Below are 18,222 nucleotides of genomic sequence, written 5' to 3'. Positions count from 1 at the left end.
GGAAAGTGACAGTCATAAAGTGAAAGTCACTCAGTCATGTGTGACTGTGACCCATGGACTATCGAGTCAGACATGACTGACTTTCACTTTATGATAAATCACAGTACCACACCTCTGTGGCCACCTGCTTTTTGGTTTGTGATGCTGTGTGTCTGAAACTCTGTGGTGATAGTGCTCAGTTGCTAAGCCTGACTTGTGTCTGACTCTTTGCAACCCTATGGACTATAGCCTGCCAGGCTCCCCTGTCCATGGAATTGCTCAGGCAAGTATACTAGAGTGAGCTGCCATTTCCTCCTCCAGGGGATCTTCCCAACTGAGGCATGGAACTCTCATCCTCTGTGTCTTCTTCATTGGTAGGTCTTTACCACTGAGCCACCTGGGAAGCCTGAAACTCTTATATATTAATGGTGACCCCTTTGAAATTTAAATCACAATCATCCATGTAGGGGAAAATGTGAACTCGGCAAGTCTTTCATTTCTGTGAGGAAATATAGTTTCAGGTGGATTAACCTAAATCCCCAGAGTATGAGTTTTTGATTCCCTAATTCCCTGACATGGAGTGATTTCATTGAAGAGATTGATTTAATCTCTTGCAGTTGATGGATAAACTGTTTGCTAAATTTCAAAACACAGATTTGTCCTTTGCTGCTTGACCTCCAGGTTGGGTGGTTGATCCTGCATGATGCCATTTATTGAGGATTTGCATTTTTATTAAACTGGGATTGCTAAATCAGAGGTGCTTTTGTGTCCGTTCAATCTGTACCCAGCTATGTGTGTGCCCTGTGGTCTGACGCATTAAAACAACTGCTTTCCTTTTAAACTTACTACTTCATAAAAGGGCATCTCTATTGACTAAAGATGACATGGTATTTCTATAAACGTGAACATAAAGATTATGGGACATGACTCCTTTTATAGTTAAAAGTGTAGGGAGATTTATGAAAGACATAAAATGTACAGTCTCTATAATTTGATGTACCAAGATTGCTTTAATACATTGAATAACAAAATGTAAAAGTTGTCAGTAAATTAATTGTTTGTGTGTAATAGTTTATTTTTAATCAGTGGTATTTGTATGTTTAATTATTTTTCCTTGTGTTGTATTTTAGGGGTGTCAACCTTATATTTTTGCTGCTATCCTTTTGTAAATACTCTCAGAAAAAGAGAATTTGGACCCATTTTTTGACGACAGGTAGTTTCTAAACATGATGCATTTCAAAAGTGGACTCGAACTAACTGAGTTGCAGAACATGACAGTGCCCGAAGATGATAACATTAGCAATGATTCCAATGATTTCACTGAAGTAGAAAATGGTCAGATAAATAGGTGAGTATTTTTCCACTAACACTTTCTCTCCAATGAAAGAAAGGTCTCTAAAATATTATTCTGGTTTTTCAGTTATTCTCTTGAATTATTCATTACTAAAGTTATGCTCCATTTGAAGATGTAATTTGAATTTCATATGTGACATCTGTTGGGCATAGTCTGCAATAGCAGATGAAGCAAATAGGAAAGGAATTTATTCATCCTTTCGCATCTTTCAATTGAGTCTAATAAAAATGTATAAATACATTGGACCCCAACCAGCCCTAACTTTTCAAAAGCTTTATGCTTATGAATTAGACCAACTGTTGGAATTTAGCTGCACGCCATATCTGAATGTGTACTACAGTCATCTGGCTTCGCCCACATTTTAATCAAGAAATGGTCAAAGTCGCGCTTGCCAATGTTCACATGTTAAAACGACAAATACGTCATTACAAGCATCATTTGTAACATGGATTTTGAGTAATAATAACATAGGGCTAAATGCCTCTGTGAGAAACTAGAGAAATAGTACATGAAACAGAGAGAAATGAAGAGATACTGTGAGTGAGGGGAGGTAGGGGGCAGATAGGAAGAATGCTGGCCTGGCAGCTCTCACCCTCAGCTGTGACCACAACAAGTCCTTCCAACCCTTGGGTCCTGTGTTTCTTAAGTTACAAGAGTAGGACTAAACTTAAATATATATATGTATGTATATTTTAATGATTCGGGGCATTATCTGACCTGATTTTACTTTTTTTAATTTATTGAAGTGTAGTTGATTTATATACTGTGTTAGTTTCTGGTGTATGAAAGAGTGATTCAGTTTTGCATGTATATACACTCTTTTTCATATTGTCTTCAAGTATTGTTTATCATAGGATAAATTGAATATATTGATATTGAATATATTGATAATTCCCTGTGCTATCCAGTAGGACCTTGTTGTTTATCCATTCTATGTATAGTAGCTTGCACTTGCTAACTTCAAACTCCCAGTCCTTCTCTCCCCACCCCTTCCCACTGACAGCCACAAGTCTGTTCTCTATGTCTGTGAGTCTGTTTACACTTGTGTTATATTTTTAGATTCCATACATAAGTGATATCGTATGGAATTTATCTTTCTCTGCCTGACTTACGTCACTTAGTATGATTATCTCTAGGTTCATCCACATGGCTGCCAACTTATGTAGATCCCTGTCGGAAAGTTTTTCAGCTTGGGAGTTTGTGTGTGGTTTGTTTGGAGTTGAGGCCTCCTAAAAGGCTGGGAGAAAAGTGAAATGTGTGGGGACTACTTATTAGAACATAGACCATGCTGCACTTGGGAAGGCAGAGTCAAAAGGAAATTGGGAGGGAGGAGGATGAAAACATTTTGTCAGCTAACCAGGCATCTCTGCAGCAATCCTTTCTGATAATCTCTGCATTCTGATACAATGCGTAATTGAAAGTTGGGGGTAGGATTGGGCTGCCCTCATTTACATACACTCAGAAGTTTCAGCCCCCTCTCCTCCTTATTCTCTTTCTTAAATGTTCTCAGAGATTAAGTCTCCAACCCAAATACTTCCTCACTACCATCCAAGTATCATTTACTGTGTAGTGATATTTCTTAATGTTGGACCCAAGTTTGCTTCTTTGACCTTTCCTGCGTAATTATTAAGAATAACTGCCATTTCTTGAGTGCCAGTTGGGATTATATATTACACATATCCTTATAACAATCCTTAAAATATCATGCAATGTATTCTTTTGCAAATAAGGAAATTTAAAAATTCAGTATGCCAATAAGAACGTGGAAGCTCAGAGAAATAAATAACTTGCTCAAGGGCACATACAGGTCTATAAGAAATCTGTGTCTGTCTACCCTCTTCTGCTACCTCTGTTTAAAATGCTCCAGCATGAATGAAAAGGATAGTTCCTACTCTCAGTTTAAACTCGGCTAAACTCTACTAGTGCTGTTTTCTGCTCTGGGTTCCTGGGGTGTTCTGTAGTCATTACTGATTTCCACTGAACAATGGATGGGACATCCGTCAGCTGTTTCACAAGTGCAAATTCCCAAATCAGTGTAAGCCTTGAGGACCTTAAAACGAGAGTCTTTTATAATATTCAGTTCAGGCTCTGAACTTGATCTTTAAGGGTTTTACTATGAAAAAGTATTGTTTTGGAGGCGATAACCCCTTGCAATAAGAGAAGGCACTGCTTCTCACCCCTTTGGGTGCCTGCCAAGAGAGCCCACTTGCCTACTAGGCATGGGCTGTACAGCCTCATATTTTTTGGAATTTTATTCCACTGTTGCAGATGCAGTGTGATGCATTTATTTGTCCCCTCTTTGGTTGACGTGGTTTATGAATCTTGCTTCACTTCTGGCTCTAGACCAATAAAAATTAAAAATAACATATTACAGCATGAAGCCCAAAAGGTAAATAATAATCAGAAAAGAGCCCCCACCCCCATGATTTCTGCAAAGCTACACCTGAGTACCTCTGACTCTTCTGGTAGCTTTTTCGCATTCATGGGAAGAAGGTAGGCCTGATTATATGAATCTAAGAGAATCCTCTCCCAGAACAGTGAACTTCTAGGTAACAGTGCATCTTTGTAAGGAAGCTGGAGAAAATGTTGAAAGCAAATGTTGAACCCTGATTACCTGGCATCCAGCTGATAGCCTTGCCTGGAAACTTCTCCCCCTAGGACACTTTAAGAAGCATTTTTTAAAGTTTAGTTAAAAATAGAGTAGAGCCCTTTGGGTATTAGGACTCCTGCCCATCTTCCAGTTCAGTTGTTTTATTTCATGCCCTAGTTTTTGGGGTGGTAGCCATAGAAATCGTGCCCGACTCTCTTATGATCCGATGGACTGTAGCCTTCCAGGCTCCACTGTCCATGGAATTCTTCAGGCAAGAGTACTGGAGTGGGTAGCCATTCCTTTCTCCAGGGGATCTCCCCTACTCAGGAATGGAACCTGGGTTCTCTGCCTTACAGGAGAGTTCTTTACTGTCTGAGCCAGACAGCAGAAGCCCTGCAGTCATAGAAGTCTACCCCTGGAACAGCAAAACCTTTTGAAATGTCCACTGGGCCAGTATTGCTGACATTTTAATGTGCATTTGAAACACCTGGAGAACTTGTTAACATGCAGATTCTGACTCAGTAGCTCTGGAACTGGGCTTGAAATTCTGACTTCCTGCAAGCTCCCAGGTGATGCTGGACCTCATTTTGGGTAAGGAGCTCTAGACACTCCTCTAGATGTGATTTCCTGGAGAGGAGGAACCATCTTAACCGTCTTTATATCTCTTATACCTTGTTATGATACTATAATGGTGCCTGGTACAGGGCAAACATCTCAAAACATTTGTTAAATGAAAGTGACAGAGACAGACAGAGAGAGCTCTTAAGTACATGGTTTGAATTTCAACTTGTATTGAACGCTGGCTCTATCCACAGGTCTTGTGTGATCTTGTGCTTTGAGCCTTAGTCCCATCTCTATAACACAAGCATGAAAATAATACCTGACCTCCTGGGATTGCTGGGGAGTATTAAACGCAATGCTGTTTGTAGGTTAAGGACTCAAGCTGTACTATCAGCCAGCTTCAGTTCAAATCCTGGCTCAATGGGTTAGTTATTAGTAATCTAACTTTAGTCAAATTACTTAATTTCCCTAAAATGGAGCTAATTATTGTGAAAAGAGATGAGAAAACTCATATAAAGTACTTGGCACAGGGTCTGGCAAGATATGGGAAAGTCTCTAACAAAAGTACAGACCTCTTTCTTTGGCAAGCACATCTTTCTTCTCCATCCAAGGACTAACAAAACTGTTTTAGTTTTGGGGGTGATTGTTGGTTATTGTTATCCTAAAGTTGTTGAAATATTCATAGATGATACTAACTGTATCCAGGCAAATATTCACATATTTTCATATTTATATTCTGTTCTCATCTCCATGTATAGTTATTGTGGTTATGACCCAGGAAGCTCATAACAAAATCTGAGAGTCTCTCCTTAAGATTTTCCTTAATGAGAAACTCGTCACTACACACTTGCGTCAGCCTTTTTTCTCTTGGTCCCTTATCTTTCAGAGTTGATGGACTACGTTTGTATCATTGGGAGGACTCTTGAAAAGTTATCACTTCTTTTCTTCTAATGTCTTTGCTGTACCTTTGGGAAGAAGAGGCCATAACTTTTTCTTATATTCAGTTTTCATGTTGGAAAATTCTTCCCTCGCTTTAATCACTCCTGCTACAACAGAAGTCTCTTTTCTCCTATTTTCAGTAGAGTTTATCCACCAAATAAGGCTTTGTTCACCTCTCAGTATTCTCTTTAAATACCTACTGTTTCTTTCATTCATTCATGTTTTCCAGTCTCTTTCATACATGCTTTTTGCTCCTTTTCTCTTTCCTTCATATAGAATGTAGTGTTTCAGGGGAGGAGCTAGGAAAGGTTATTTCAGTTCAGCTATTCATCTCTTTTGTGTTATAAATCCTCCAGTGAAACACTACAATCTAGTAAGTAACCTGATTGGTGGAGATTAAAATAGGAAGATTATTTTCCCATTGTACAACCCATCCTTAATTGGATTGTTGTTGTTGGTTTATTTTTGGTTTTAAATAACTGCTCTACATTGCTTGCCTCCTTCACATACCTCAGTATAATGCCTCCTTTTTTAAGGCTTTGTCCATTGAAGGTCAGCACGACAGCCACTGTAGATTTTTGTTTTGTTTTGTTCACAGAACAGTTGCCTACCTAAGATTTGATCGAATTCTGCTTTATGGGTACAGACTGACCCAGCGAAAACTCTTTCTTAATAATACTCTTATCATCCTGAGACCACATGTCAAAGACACCTTCTCCAATAACCCATTTTTAAGTCAATAAAGAGGTCTTTGCCAGAGGTCAGTGCTTTTTTAACAGGCAATTGCATTTTTAAAATGGTGAGATTACAGAAACTTGTGATAAGCTGCTGACCTAGTTACTGTAAATGGACTTTTCCATCACACAAAAAAGATTGTTTTTGTTGTATGTGTGTGTTTAAGTTTGCAGCAATATAAAGCAAAGATTGAAAAATAAAAGAGAAGAAAATGTGGAAACACCATAAAGAAAACACAGAGGCTTTCTTTGAGTACTTCATTCTTACCGAGCAAGATTTCCCTGTAGCCTAAGCCAGTCTAGTTCCTCAATGGAAGAGGAGCCTTAGGTTTATGGAGGGTTCCTCTGAGTTGCTGATGAGAGGGGCAGGTACATAGAAGGAGTGAGAACATGACGCCACCACTCTGAATGCAAGATTAGTGCCTAGTGCCACAGTTGGTGCCACAGAAAAATCCTAAATAGGTCAGAGTCAGAAGAGTCCGTTCAATCTAGAGTATCCAGCACACACACGGAGGATGAGGGTCATGCACCAGGCAGGAAAGCACTGGCTTAGAGGAGGATGGAGGGTCTCTTGAGGGAGAGTGCATTCCTAATAGCACTGTTTTTCAGTCCCTGTTCTCCGAATGCCCTGGTCTTATCTCCGTCCTCATCGCCTCTTGGGAAGACCATTCAGAAGAGCAGGGGGAGCTAAGATTGAACAAGGCCAAATCAAATTCAGCAGTACCTGGAATTTGCAGGCCAAGCAATTTGTACTGAAAACTTTTTCATTAGGAGCGCTAGTAAAGATTTTTGGGAAAACCTATTAAGCTTGGCTGCATAAAGTAGACGGAAAGAGGCAGAATCGGGAGGTGCTTGAGGCACAATGTGTTTTAATAAGCTTTTTCATGGTTACTCATCACAACAGCTCTGCAAGTCCCTTGCGTTATTTTCCTCCTGTGGAAGCGTTGCAGCAGGGAGCCAGCAGGCATGCAGGGGCCTCGTCTTCCTCCCCTCCCATTGCAGCCTCTGACCCTGCGGAATGCCCCTGCATCCTGGCGCCTTGATCCATTTTTCTCTGTCAGCTTTCTTCCCCAAGTCTGGGGTGCACGGGCAGGCCAGGAGCTTAGACCTGCCATAACAGGAGGCTTATTGGTGTTTGGTTTAGTTGATTTGAAAATGTTGGGGATTTTCCCCTTTATTTAAAAATAATGAAAATTCTCTTTGGAAAGCAAGTCGCTCCACAAGAAAGGCAAATGGGACCTTCTGGATAATGATTTGGCTCACTTAAGTGGTTGTTAAAATTAATCTAATTCCATGCAATCTTTTATTTAACAGCAGCACTCAATATGAGTCCATTTCACTTTGGCAAGTCCAGCACCCCCGTTTCCTTGGGCTGCCAGGATGAAAAGGAAGGTTGCGCTCCCTTGTCCCTCTCCAGCCAGATCTGTAAACCTCAGTTCTGTGGAAAGATTTAAAATGTTAAGGGTAAAAGAAGGGCCAGGGTTAGAGTACTGTCAGATGGGTCTCCAGAGAAGTGGCTTTCATTATGTCATTCTCTTGCTAAGACCCTGCCGTGCTATTTCCCAGACCTCAGCCTTTAAGATTCCTCTGGCTAATCCTGCCCAATAATGGTTTTTCCTTTTCTGGCTTCCTTATCTCATCTCTGTTTTGCATGGTCTGATGTTCCTATTCTGGTGTTTTGGTTTGTTGTCGTTCAGTCGCTATGTTGTCATTAACTCGTTTCCAACTCTTTGTGACCCATGGACTGCAGCGCGCTAGGCTTCTCTGTCCTTTACTATCAGAGTTGACTCAAACTCACGTCCACTGAGTCAGTGATGCCATCCAGAATTCTCATCCTCTGCCTCCCCCTTCTCCTGCCTCAATCTTTCCCAGTATCAGGGTCTTTTCCAATGGGTTGGCTCTTTGCATCAGGTAACCAAAGTATTGGAGCTTCAGCTTCAGCATCAGTCCCTCCAGTGAACTGGTTTGATCTCCTTGCTGTCCAAGGGACTCTCAAGGGTCTTCTGCAGCACCACAACTTGAAAGCATCAATTCTTCGTCACTCAGCCTTCTTTATGGTCTCACATCCGTACAGGACTACAAGAAATGCTCCTCAACTGGAAAGTCACCTCCTGTGTTTCAGGAGACCAAGGTTTTCTTTACTTCCTTTTCATTTCTGACAGTCACTGGAAAGGTTCTAGGCAAATGCAGACGCTGAAGGAAATAAACCACAGATTGTGTTGCTCATACCAGGTGGTGGCCTCAGGGGAGGTTCATAGTTCATATGTTGCCTGCCTTTGGTTTATCCAGGTGAAAAAAAGCAAACCTGAAGAATATGGATTCAAGATGAAAGAGGTAGATAAATAAAACCAACATTGATGATATATATCTTTCATTAAAAAATGGTTTATTGTGAAATACAGCTTCGTTCAGAAAAGCATCTGAAAATGTATAGTTCAAAAATACATGCTTCTTTAAAATAGTCTAGTTCAAGTGTCTTTATATTTATTAGGGAAAAAGTTATGGATTAGTTCTTACTAAAAGCAGATAATTAAATTTCCAGAAAAGCCAAAAAGAATTCCTGTTTTATTATTACATGTAGAAGTTTACTTATGGATGGACTTTTCCTTGTCAATAGCACTTCTTTTTTTAATGGGAAATTTTTTAAATTAGAAATTCAGGCCATTAAGTTCTAATGTTAATCCCAATAATATATTTGTTGGTTCTTAGAGCATTCTGATTGCCTCCTTCTGTACGTTTTGTATATACTTGACTCTACTCAGCCTGTCTGAATCTTCCCCAGATTCAGAAAGTGTTCCTTTCATTTTGTGCCTGGAGCTGTACTGGTATTTTACATGTGCTCTTATTTAACTGTCCCAGTAACACTGTGAGATAATGCAATAGTGTCATTCCTATTTCACAGATGAGGAAACGGGGGTAGCATACTCATGCCCTCGGAATAAGTAAGGATTGAACTCAAGTTCTGAATCCCTTTAAGCCCTAGCTCTGCCCCTGACCATGGACCATATGCCCCTCCTCCTCTACCATAATTTCCTCATCTGAACTCCTATGGGCTAGTGTCTACATCACTTACGACACACTTCCATGCCTCCCACGTTGCCCATATATAAGCAGGTGCTAAAGTGATGTTTCATGGGGAAAGAGTTATTTTCCATTTTTGCAGGGGTGAAAGGAGGGTATACCTGTGTAATAACTTTGTACTCCAAGAATGTGAGCTTATAAAGAGTCCTGTCTCCAGTATTCTTTTTATTTTATTTATTTTTTTTTTAATTTTATTTTATTTTTAAACTTTACATAACTGTATTAGATTTCAGTATTTCCAGTATTCTTTTTAAATGCCAGCCTTGTAGTATTTTTGACCTTATCTAATGTTCTATTAGAGAAAAATCTATATAAAAGTTAACTTGAATTGCATATAGTGTTTTAATTCATTGGTATTAAAATTACTCAAAATCTATAGCTCTTTTTGACTTAGAGTTGTCTTTTGTTTCCTCTCAAGATGAGCATTGTTTGGTACTAAGTAGCAATACGTGACCCTTGAACTTCCAGATGTTCAAGCTGGTTTTAGAAAAGGCAGAGGAACCAGAGATCAAATTGCCAACATCCGCTGGATCATATGAAAAGCAAGAGAATTCCAGAAAAACATCTATTTCTGCTTTATTGACTATGCCAAAGCCTTTGACTGTGTGGATCACAATAAACTGTGGAAACTTCTGAAAGAGATGGGAATACCAGACCACCTGACCTGCCTCTTGAGAAACCTATATACAGGTCAGGAAGCAACAGTTAGAACTGGGCATGGAACAACAGACTGGTTCCGTATAGGAAAAGGAGTACGTCAAGGCTGTATATTGTCACCCTGCTTATTTAACTTCTATGCAGAGTACATCATGAGAAACGCTGGGCTGGAAGAAGCACAAGCTGGAATCAAGATTGCTGGGAGAAATATCAATAACCTCAGATATGCAGATGACACCACCCTTATGGCAGAAAGTGAAGAGCCTATTGATGAAAGTGAAAGAGGAGAGTGAAAAAGTTGGCTTAAAGCTCAATGTTCAGAAAACTAAGATCATGGCATCCAGTCCCATCACTTCATGGGAAATAGATGGGGAAACAGTGGAAACAGTGTCAGACTTTATTTTGGGGGGCTCCAAAATCACTGCAGCCATGAAATTAAAAGATGCTTACTCCTTGGAAGGTAAGTTATGACCAACCTAGATAGCATATTGGAAAGCAGAGACATTACTTTGCCAACAAAGGTCCGTCTAGTCAAGGCTATGGTTTTTCCAGTGGTAATGTATGGATGTGAGAGTTGGACTGTGAAGAAAGCTGAGTGCCAAAGAATTGATGCTTTTGAACTGTGGTGTTGGAGAAGACTCTTGAGAGTCCCTTGGACTGCAGGGAGATCCAACCAGTCCATCCTAAAGGAGATCAGTCCTGGGTGTTCATTGGAAGGACTGATGCTGAAGCTGAAACTCCAGTACTTTGGCCACCTCATGCAAAGAGTTGACTCCTTGGAAAAGACCCTGATGCTGGGAGGGATTGGGGGCAGGAGGAGAAGGGGACAACAGAGGATGAGATGGCTGGATGGCATCACCAACTTGATGGACATGTGTTTGAGTGAACTCCAGGAGTTGGTGATGGACAGGAGGCCTGGCGTGCTGTGATTCATGGGGTCGCAAAGAGTCGGACATGACTGAACGACTGAACTGAACTGAGAGTGAGGGATGTAAAAAGGAATGAGGCAAAGTGTCTACCCTTGAAGCACTTTTAGTTTATTAGGTAAAACAAGAATGTGAGCAACTAATCCTGACAAAAATTAAAAGCAGCCATGAAATTAAAAGATGCTTACTCCTTGGAAGAAAAGCTATGACAAATCTAGACAGTGTATTAAAAAGCAGAGACATCACTTTACTGACAAAGACCATAATGTCAAAGCTATGGTTTTTCCATTAGTCATATACGGATGTGAAAGTTGGACCATAAAGAAGGCTGAGCACTGAAGAATTGATGCTTTTGAATTGTGGTGCTGGAAAAGACTCTTGAGTGTCCCTCGGGCAGCAAAGAGATCAAGCCAGTCAATCCTAAAGGAAATCAAGCCCAAATATTCATTGGGAGGACTGATGCTGAAGCTGAAGCTCCAATACTTTGACCACCTTATGTGAAGAGCTGACTTATTGGAGAAGACTCTGATGCTGGGAAAGATTGAGGACAGGAGGAGAAGGGAACAACAGAGGATGAAATGGTTAGATGGCATCACCAACTTAATGGGTATGAGTTTGAGCAAACTCCAGGAGATAGTGAAGAACAGGGAAGCCTAGTGTGCTGCAGTCCATGGGGTCACAAAGAATGGGACACAACTTAGTGACTGAACAACAAAAACAGTCCTGACTGAAAAAAAACGAAAACAAGTCAGTGAGAGCAGTTGGATAGGACTATAAACTCGTAGATAACGGATTGATAACTTTTCATGCATGATGTTTTGGTAAATAATAAATCATTCAGTCATGATGTTAAGCTCCAAGTCATTATAATGAGATTAAATCATTATGCCTCTCTTTACAGCAAGTTTATTTCTGATCGTGAAAGTAGAAGAAGTCTCACCAACAGCCACTTGGAAAAAAAGAAATGTGATGACTATGTAAGTGTCATTTTAATAAAGTTTGCTTATTTTTTAAATTACAATAATTGCAACAGATGTTTTTAATTCATCCAGCATGGTACCAAAAGCATAGCTATTTACTCACCAAGACTTTCCTTGGAGCCTGTGTACTGTCTCCTGAAACCCATTTGAAAAAATAAGTAGACCACGAAGAAAGAATTCATTGAGTTTCATTTCCCTGTTGGTTCCTGATAGTGCTTTAAAGGCTTTGGAGTGATGATCTTTCTGGAGGACTGTTTTGTTTAGTGTGACTGTTTCTCTGTTCAGATTCCAGGAACAACCTCCTTGGGGATGTCTGTTTTTAACCTAAGCAACGCCATTATGGGCAGTGGGATTTTAGGACTCGCCTTCGCCCTGGCAAACACTGGAATCCTACTTTTTCTGTGAGTGTTGACACAGCCATACTTTCCATTTAAAAACTGTATTTTCTGTATGCTTCTGTTCATACCCAGAATACATTGGAAATATTTTTAAATGGTTCTTACTTCTTTTTATGTTTTACTAGCGTGACTACTTTATAGTGCCTACTTTTGTATTGTTTGTTTGAATGGTTTTTTCCCAAGGAGCACCTAATGTTTGTACAGCTAAAAAAATAGAAAATCATTTTATTAATCAAAAATACCAAAATAAGTACTTGTGAAAAGTATAAAAGATTTGAAAATAGCACTTGTATTTTTGGACACTTGACTTGTCACTTTAAATCTCAGCTAAATGGTGAAAAAACTAAGAGGTGTTTAATCCTTCCAGTCAGCACTTTGGTATTTGAATTGCTGTGGGACATAAACTATATCCAAAGGTAACTGCAAATTTGTTTGTAAGAAATATTCAAGAAGCACAGAAGTTTTCAGTGTTTTAAAGATGAGAAAATAGGGTGTACTTTCTCCCTGAGATTCAGTGAAAAGAAAATGGACAGTTTTCTTTCACAATAAGGTCATCTCAAACTGTTGAAGAAGACTTTCTGCAAATGTACAGAGGGCTTAATTTCAGTTGGAATGAGACGGCAGATCATAGCAATCATCGTTTATACCAGGAAAATTCCTACCCAGTCTGATTCCCCTCTCGCACCTCAAAGGAGTATCAGTGGTGCTTTGCCTGATGAGGCTGGTACAAAATGCCCTTCTCCTGGGATCTTGTCTTTTTGCCCCTGATGGCGCTCCCACTCTTCACTGGGTTTGCCCAGTAGTCCTCATTGTTGTATCCATCATTTCTTTGGAAGCAGTTCTGAAAAGACTACTAACCCTGCAATTTGTGTTTATTTCTTTAGAAAGGCTTAGAAAACTGACAGAAGTACATTGCTACCCATCCCACTACTCAGGCATCAGAAATGCCTATCCAGGCTGTGCTGTAGGGATTAATATTCTTACTTTTGTGTGTAAACCCATTAGAGGTGTCCTTCCTAGAATCAGAGCAACTCTGTGTAGGACAGTGAATCTAATATGTTGCCTTCCTTTTGTCGGCCTAATTCAGGAAACCCTCTTCTCTTTATTGCCCAGACTGAATCTTTCTGGGTGGTCTTTCTGTGGATGTATATCTTGAGCCAAGTGCTAGGTTTTAAAATGACAGAAGTTGAACAAAATATTTCTATGGTGATATTTTTTTTTTGTATACGTGAAACTCTGACCCTGTGAGGATGCCATAGATGGAGTTTGAGTAGCTGTTACTTGTGATTTTCAATGCGTTGACATGAAACGCCTGACTGCTAGTTTCTCCTTCTAAATGGTTATGTAGTCCAGCAAGTAACTTAGCTACTGTGAGCTGGAATTCCCTGTGCTTTGAAGCAAGAAAATTGCGCTAGAAAAAAAATCTCACAACCCTATTTACCTCCAGAACCCTATAGTTCTGTGACAATTTTCAGTTATTCCAAAGCTGGAAGTAAGTTTGATTCAGATGTAAGTGTTTCACATTGATTTCTTTCTTTTTAGCTATTGTAATATACAAAGTGTCAATTCTTTAATGAGGATAATGAGAAAACTCTTGTGGCTTATACTCTATGCCAGGAACTACTCAGAGTGTTTTAAGCTGAGTCCTGACGAGTCTATGAGGCAGGTACTACTGTCTGTTCCCAGTTTCAGAGATAATGGAACTGGTGCTTGGAGAGTAGACTTTTACTCTGGAATCTCTCTTTGCCACCATCCTGGTAATTCCCTCCTCCTTTCTTCTCTGCTAGATCCTTTGTTCCCTGCATTTTCATTTCTTGCTGTTTCTGGATTTACTTCCTTTTTGCTGCTGAGAAAGGGTAAATAAAAATAAAATTTCTGAGATCTTCATATCTGAAAAATATTTTTATTTTGCCTTCATCGTTGATGGGTAGTTTGGCTAGATATAAACTCTCTATTGGCAGTCATTTTCTTTCATAACTTGGAAGGCATTGCTTCATTCCTTGCTAGTTTTTTTCTGTTATGAAGTCAAAATGCTTCTGATTCCGGATCTTTTATATATAGCCAGGGTTTTTGTTTTTACTTTGTCTTTCCTGCAAACTTGCCAAATCTCTTTGTTCCCAATGTTCTGCAGTTTCACAATGATGTGTCTTGCTGTGTATCTCTTTTCATCCATTGTCTCAGGCAACTGGTACAGCTTTTCTTTTAGAAATTTATGGTCTTCAGTTCTGGAACATCTTCTTACATGTTGTCTTGATGAATTTCTTCCTGCTCTTTCTCTTTTTCTCTCTTTCTAAAACTGTTACCAAGATTTTAGACCTTCTGGACTAGCCCTCTAACTTTTTATTCTTTTCTTTATTTAATTTGTATACTTTTTCACTGTACTTTCTGGGATATGCCATCAAGTTTTTCTCCAACTCTTTACTGAATGTTTTATTTTTTCTTATTTTTTATTTACAGGAGGTTTTAAACATTCTTTGAATGTTCCTTTTTTAATATTATTTTATTTCTGTTTTATGATTTCATTGTTTTCCCTGAGGATTCTAGTGATCATTTTTCTCTGTTATGGAAAATTTCAAACACCAAGTTCAGTTCAGTTCACTTGCACAGTCATGCCCGACTCTTCATGACCCCATGAATCGCAGCACGCCAGGCCTCCCTGTCCATCACCAATTCCCGGAGATCACTCAGACTCACTTCCATCAAGTCAGTGATGCCATCCAGCTATCTCATCCTCTGTCGTCCCCTTCTCCTCCTGGCCCCAATCCCTCCCAGCATCAGAGTCTTTTCCAATGAGTCAACTCTTCGCATCAGGTGGCCAAAGTACTGGAGTTTCAGCTTTAGCATCATTCCTTCCAAAGAAATCCCAGGGCTGATCTCCTTCAGAATGGACTGGTTGGATCTCCTTGCAGTCCAAGGGACTCTCAAGAGTCTTCTCCAACACCACAGTTCAAAAGCATCAATTCTTCAGCGCCCAGCCTTCTTCACAGTCCAGCTCTCACATCCATACATGACCACAGGAAAAACCATAGCCTTGACTAGACAGACCTTTATTGGCAAAGTAATGTCTCTGCTTTCAAATATGCTATCTAGGTTGGTCATAACTTTCCTTCCAAGGAGTAAGCGTCTTTTAATTTCATGGCTGCAATCACCATCTGCAGTGATTTTGGAGCCCCCCAAAATAAAGTCTGACACTGTTTCCACTGTTGCCCCATCTATTTCCCATGAAGTGATGGGACCGGATGCCATGATCTTCGTTTAGAGACTCTAAAAGCTTCCCTTCTTCCCTTTATCTCATGACCTTGCTTGTTTAGTCAGCCCCTTTCCCAGGTTGTCTTGAAGCAAATCCAAGCCATCATTTCATTCAAAAATATTTGTGTATTTCACTAATATATAAGGGCTGTAAAACATAACCATAATATGTCATACCCCCCAAATTAACCATAGTTCCTTAATATCATCAAATATCAAAATTATATTTAAATTGCTCTGATTATCTCATTTAAAAAAAAACAATTGGATTGTTCACATCAATACTCAAATAAGGTCCATACAGTATGAGTGTTTGGTATGTGGTTTAAGTCTCTGAGTCTGTAGGCCCCACATTCTCTTCTGTTCTCTTCTGTGCAATTTATTTGTTCAAGAAACTAGGCCATTTGTCCTACAGAGTTTCTATAATCTGAGTTCTGCTGATGATTGTACTCTTGTGATGCATTGACTTTTCTGTTTTGGACTCTTTCATTTTAGAACCTTTCCTTAGATGTCAGGTTGTCCCTGTCTGTCTGCTGTATTCAAGAATTGCCAGGGGGTGAGGGGAGAACAAGGCTAATTGAAATCTGGTATACATGAGTGGGGCTTGTTGGAAATAGCTTAACTAAAGATGCTGTCAGTAGCCCTTTTCTTGGGGAGCCAGCCATGTCAGTTTCTCCTTGGCTGTTCACATCACTCAGAGATCTTCCTGTAAGGCCTGGACGTTGCTGCCGTCTTTCTTGGGACCAAGTAGAGGGAAATGGCTTGGGGGAATATCTCTGTGCATGTGCACCCAATCCTGGTTTTCATTGCAGTACCCCTCCCCCACAAATTGTGCTGGGTCTCTCACTTGGAGATTTACAGTTTATACTCTTCAGAGAATAGATTTATGTATCTTTTGCCTATATGGGAGAGGAGCAGTCAGCTCAATTTACAGAGTAGATACCTGGTCTGAGGAATCTAGCTATTTCTTGAAGTTTTACAGATCCTCTTTATTTAAGCTCATCGTGTCCATTGTTGCCCACTTCCAGTAATGCCCCTAGGCCCTTTCTCTGGTGTAAACTGGCTTGGCTTTCTCCACTGCAAATTTAACTTTCAGATCTGTCTGCTTTCCAGCTTCTGAAACTTTGTAATTGTCTCTTCTCTCCTATTCTTACTATCCTAGCAGTTTTGTGCCTTTAAAAAAAATCCCTTTACAGGTTTATTGGAGCAGGGGAAGCCGGAGTAAATTCCAGCGTTCCATCAACCATTCCTGAAGTGTGGTTGATTTTTAGTTACACTGGTTCAGGGAGAAGTCTTGTCTCATGACTCTTCAGTTTCTTATTGAGGCGAAGACTTAGATAAAGGTGACTTTTATAGTTGTAGGAAGATCTCCTCTGGATAAAACCATCATAGGTTGGTTGGTTCTTTGCAAGATCCATGAATAGCCAGCACCACACACCAAATCTTCAGGGTAAAGCCCTTGAAGGTAGTTGTATAGAGACCCAAACTTACAAGTTTTTCCCAGAAGGCAGAACTCTCCTACCTCAGAACAAGGGTTCACTCTGTGTTGTAAAACCAGCTGCTCCCACAGCTGCTCAAAGCCAAGAAGCAGTTGGCAGGATGAAGATAATTCATGTGGTACAGGGCCCTGTTCCAGACTCTTATTGGCCAACACCGAGAAGGAGTCCAAGCCTGCCCAGGCTTCTTTAGAAAAGCAGCTGGGAAGGCTCCTCTGTGTCTCACTGAGGCTGGGTGCCGAACTCTTCACTGGGGTCATCTGGAAACTTGCTGGGGTGATTGCTTTTTCTTGGATGAGATTGGGGCTTATTTGGGGGACCTGACTATAATGGCTATCATTCATGTTTAAAGCACATCTGATTCAGTGAATTCTGCCCTATTATAAGAATACTGTGAGGATTTGTGTTATCCAGAGCCTTTCTGAGGCCTTATATTGGCATCTTAAGAAACAGGAAATATGGTTATGGGGACTCTCAGCTTACAGTTGTTCTGAATGTATATGTTCTTTGTTAAAAAAAAAAAAAAATGGGGCTGTTCCCTGAAGCAGCAATTTGGGGATGTGCTGAGGCACAATGTGAAAGTGTTAGTTGCTCAGTCGTATCCAACTTTTTGCAACTCTGTGGACTGTAGCCTCTTTCTGTGGAATTCTCCTGGCAAGAATACTGGAGTCATTGCCATTCTCTTCTCCAGGGAATCTTCCCTACTCAGGGACTGAACCCAGAACTCCCACATTGCAGGCAGAATCTTTACCATCTGAGCCACCAGGGGAGCCCATCAAAGTAAGGGTGAGATGCTCCTATCTAATCGAGTTTTCCTAAGAGTGGGGTCCAAGGGAAAGGCAGTGGATGCTGAAGAAATCTCTCTGCACTGTATCCTCCTCCTCTCTTGCTAATCTCTGTGCACAGCTTCCCCATAAGTTCATTATAGCAAAACTAGGAATTAAAAGTAAATATTCGCATGGAACAATGATGGCTTTTGTTTTGTTTGTTATTTCACATTCAGTTCAGTTCAGTCGCTCAGTCATGTCCGACTCTTTGTGACCCCATAAATTGCAGCACGCCAGGCCTCCCTGTCCATCACCAACTCCTCGAGTTTACTCAAACTCACATCCATCCGGTCTGTGATGCCATCCAGCCATCTCATCCTCTGTCATTTCCTCCTGCCCCCAACCTCTCCCACCATCAGAGTCTTTTCCAATGAGTCAACTCTTCGCATGAGGTGGCCAAAGTACTGGAGTTTCAGCTTTAGCATCATTCCTTCCAAAGAAATCCCAGGGC

General features: G+C 40.3%; 1 protein-coding gene across 2 annotated transcripts in view; it reads left to right on the top strand.

The window, feature by feature from the left end:
• Positions 1-18,222, top strand: part of SLC38A1 (solute carrier family 38 member 1) — a 78,615-nt gene that overhangs the window by 18,372 nt on the left and 42,021 nt on the right. For both annotated transcript variants that reach the window (XM_045165453.1, XR_006640959.1), the window contains exons 3-5: positions 1,110-1,327; positions 11,723-11,798; positions 12,087-12,202. In XM_045165453.1, coding sequence (XP_045021388.1) covers positions 1,206-1,327; positions 11,723-11,798; positions 12,087-12,202 — 314 coding nt within the window. In that variant the 5' untranslated portion in view covers positions 1,110-1,205. The remainder of the gene's footprint in view (positions 1-1,109; positions 1,328-11,722; positions 11,799-12,086; positions 12,203-18,222) is intronic.

The sequence above is a fragment of the Bubalus bubalis genome, chromosome 4 (assembly GCF_019923935.1).
Source record: "Bubalus bubalis isolate 160015118507 breed Murrah chromosome 4, NDDB_SH_1, whole genome shotgun sequence".
NCBI lineage: Eukaryota > Metazoa > Chordata > Mammalia > Artiodactyla > Bovidae > Bubalus > Bubalus bubalis.
The sequence above is the reverse complement of the archived record's forward strand: the minus strand, read 5'-3'. Positions and strand labels throughout refer to the sequence as shown.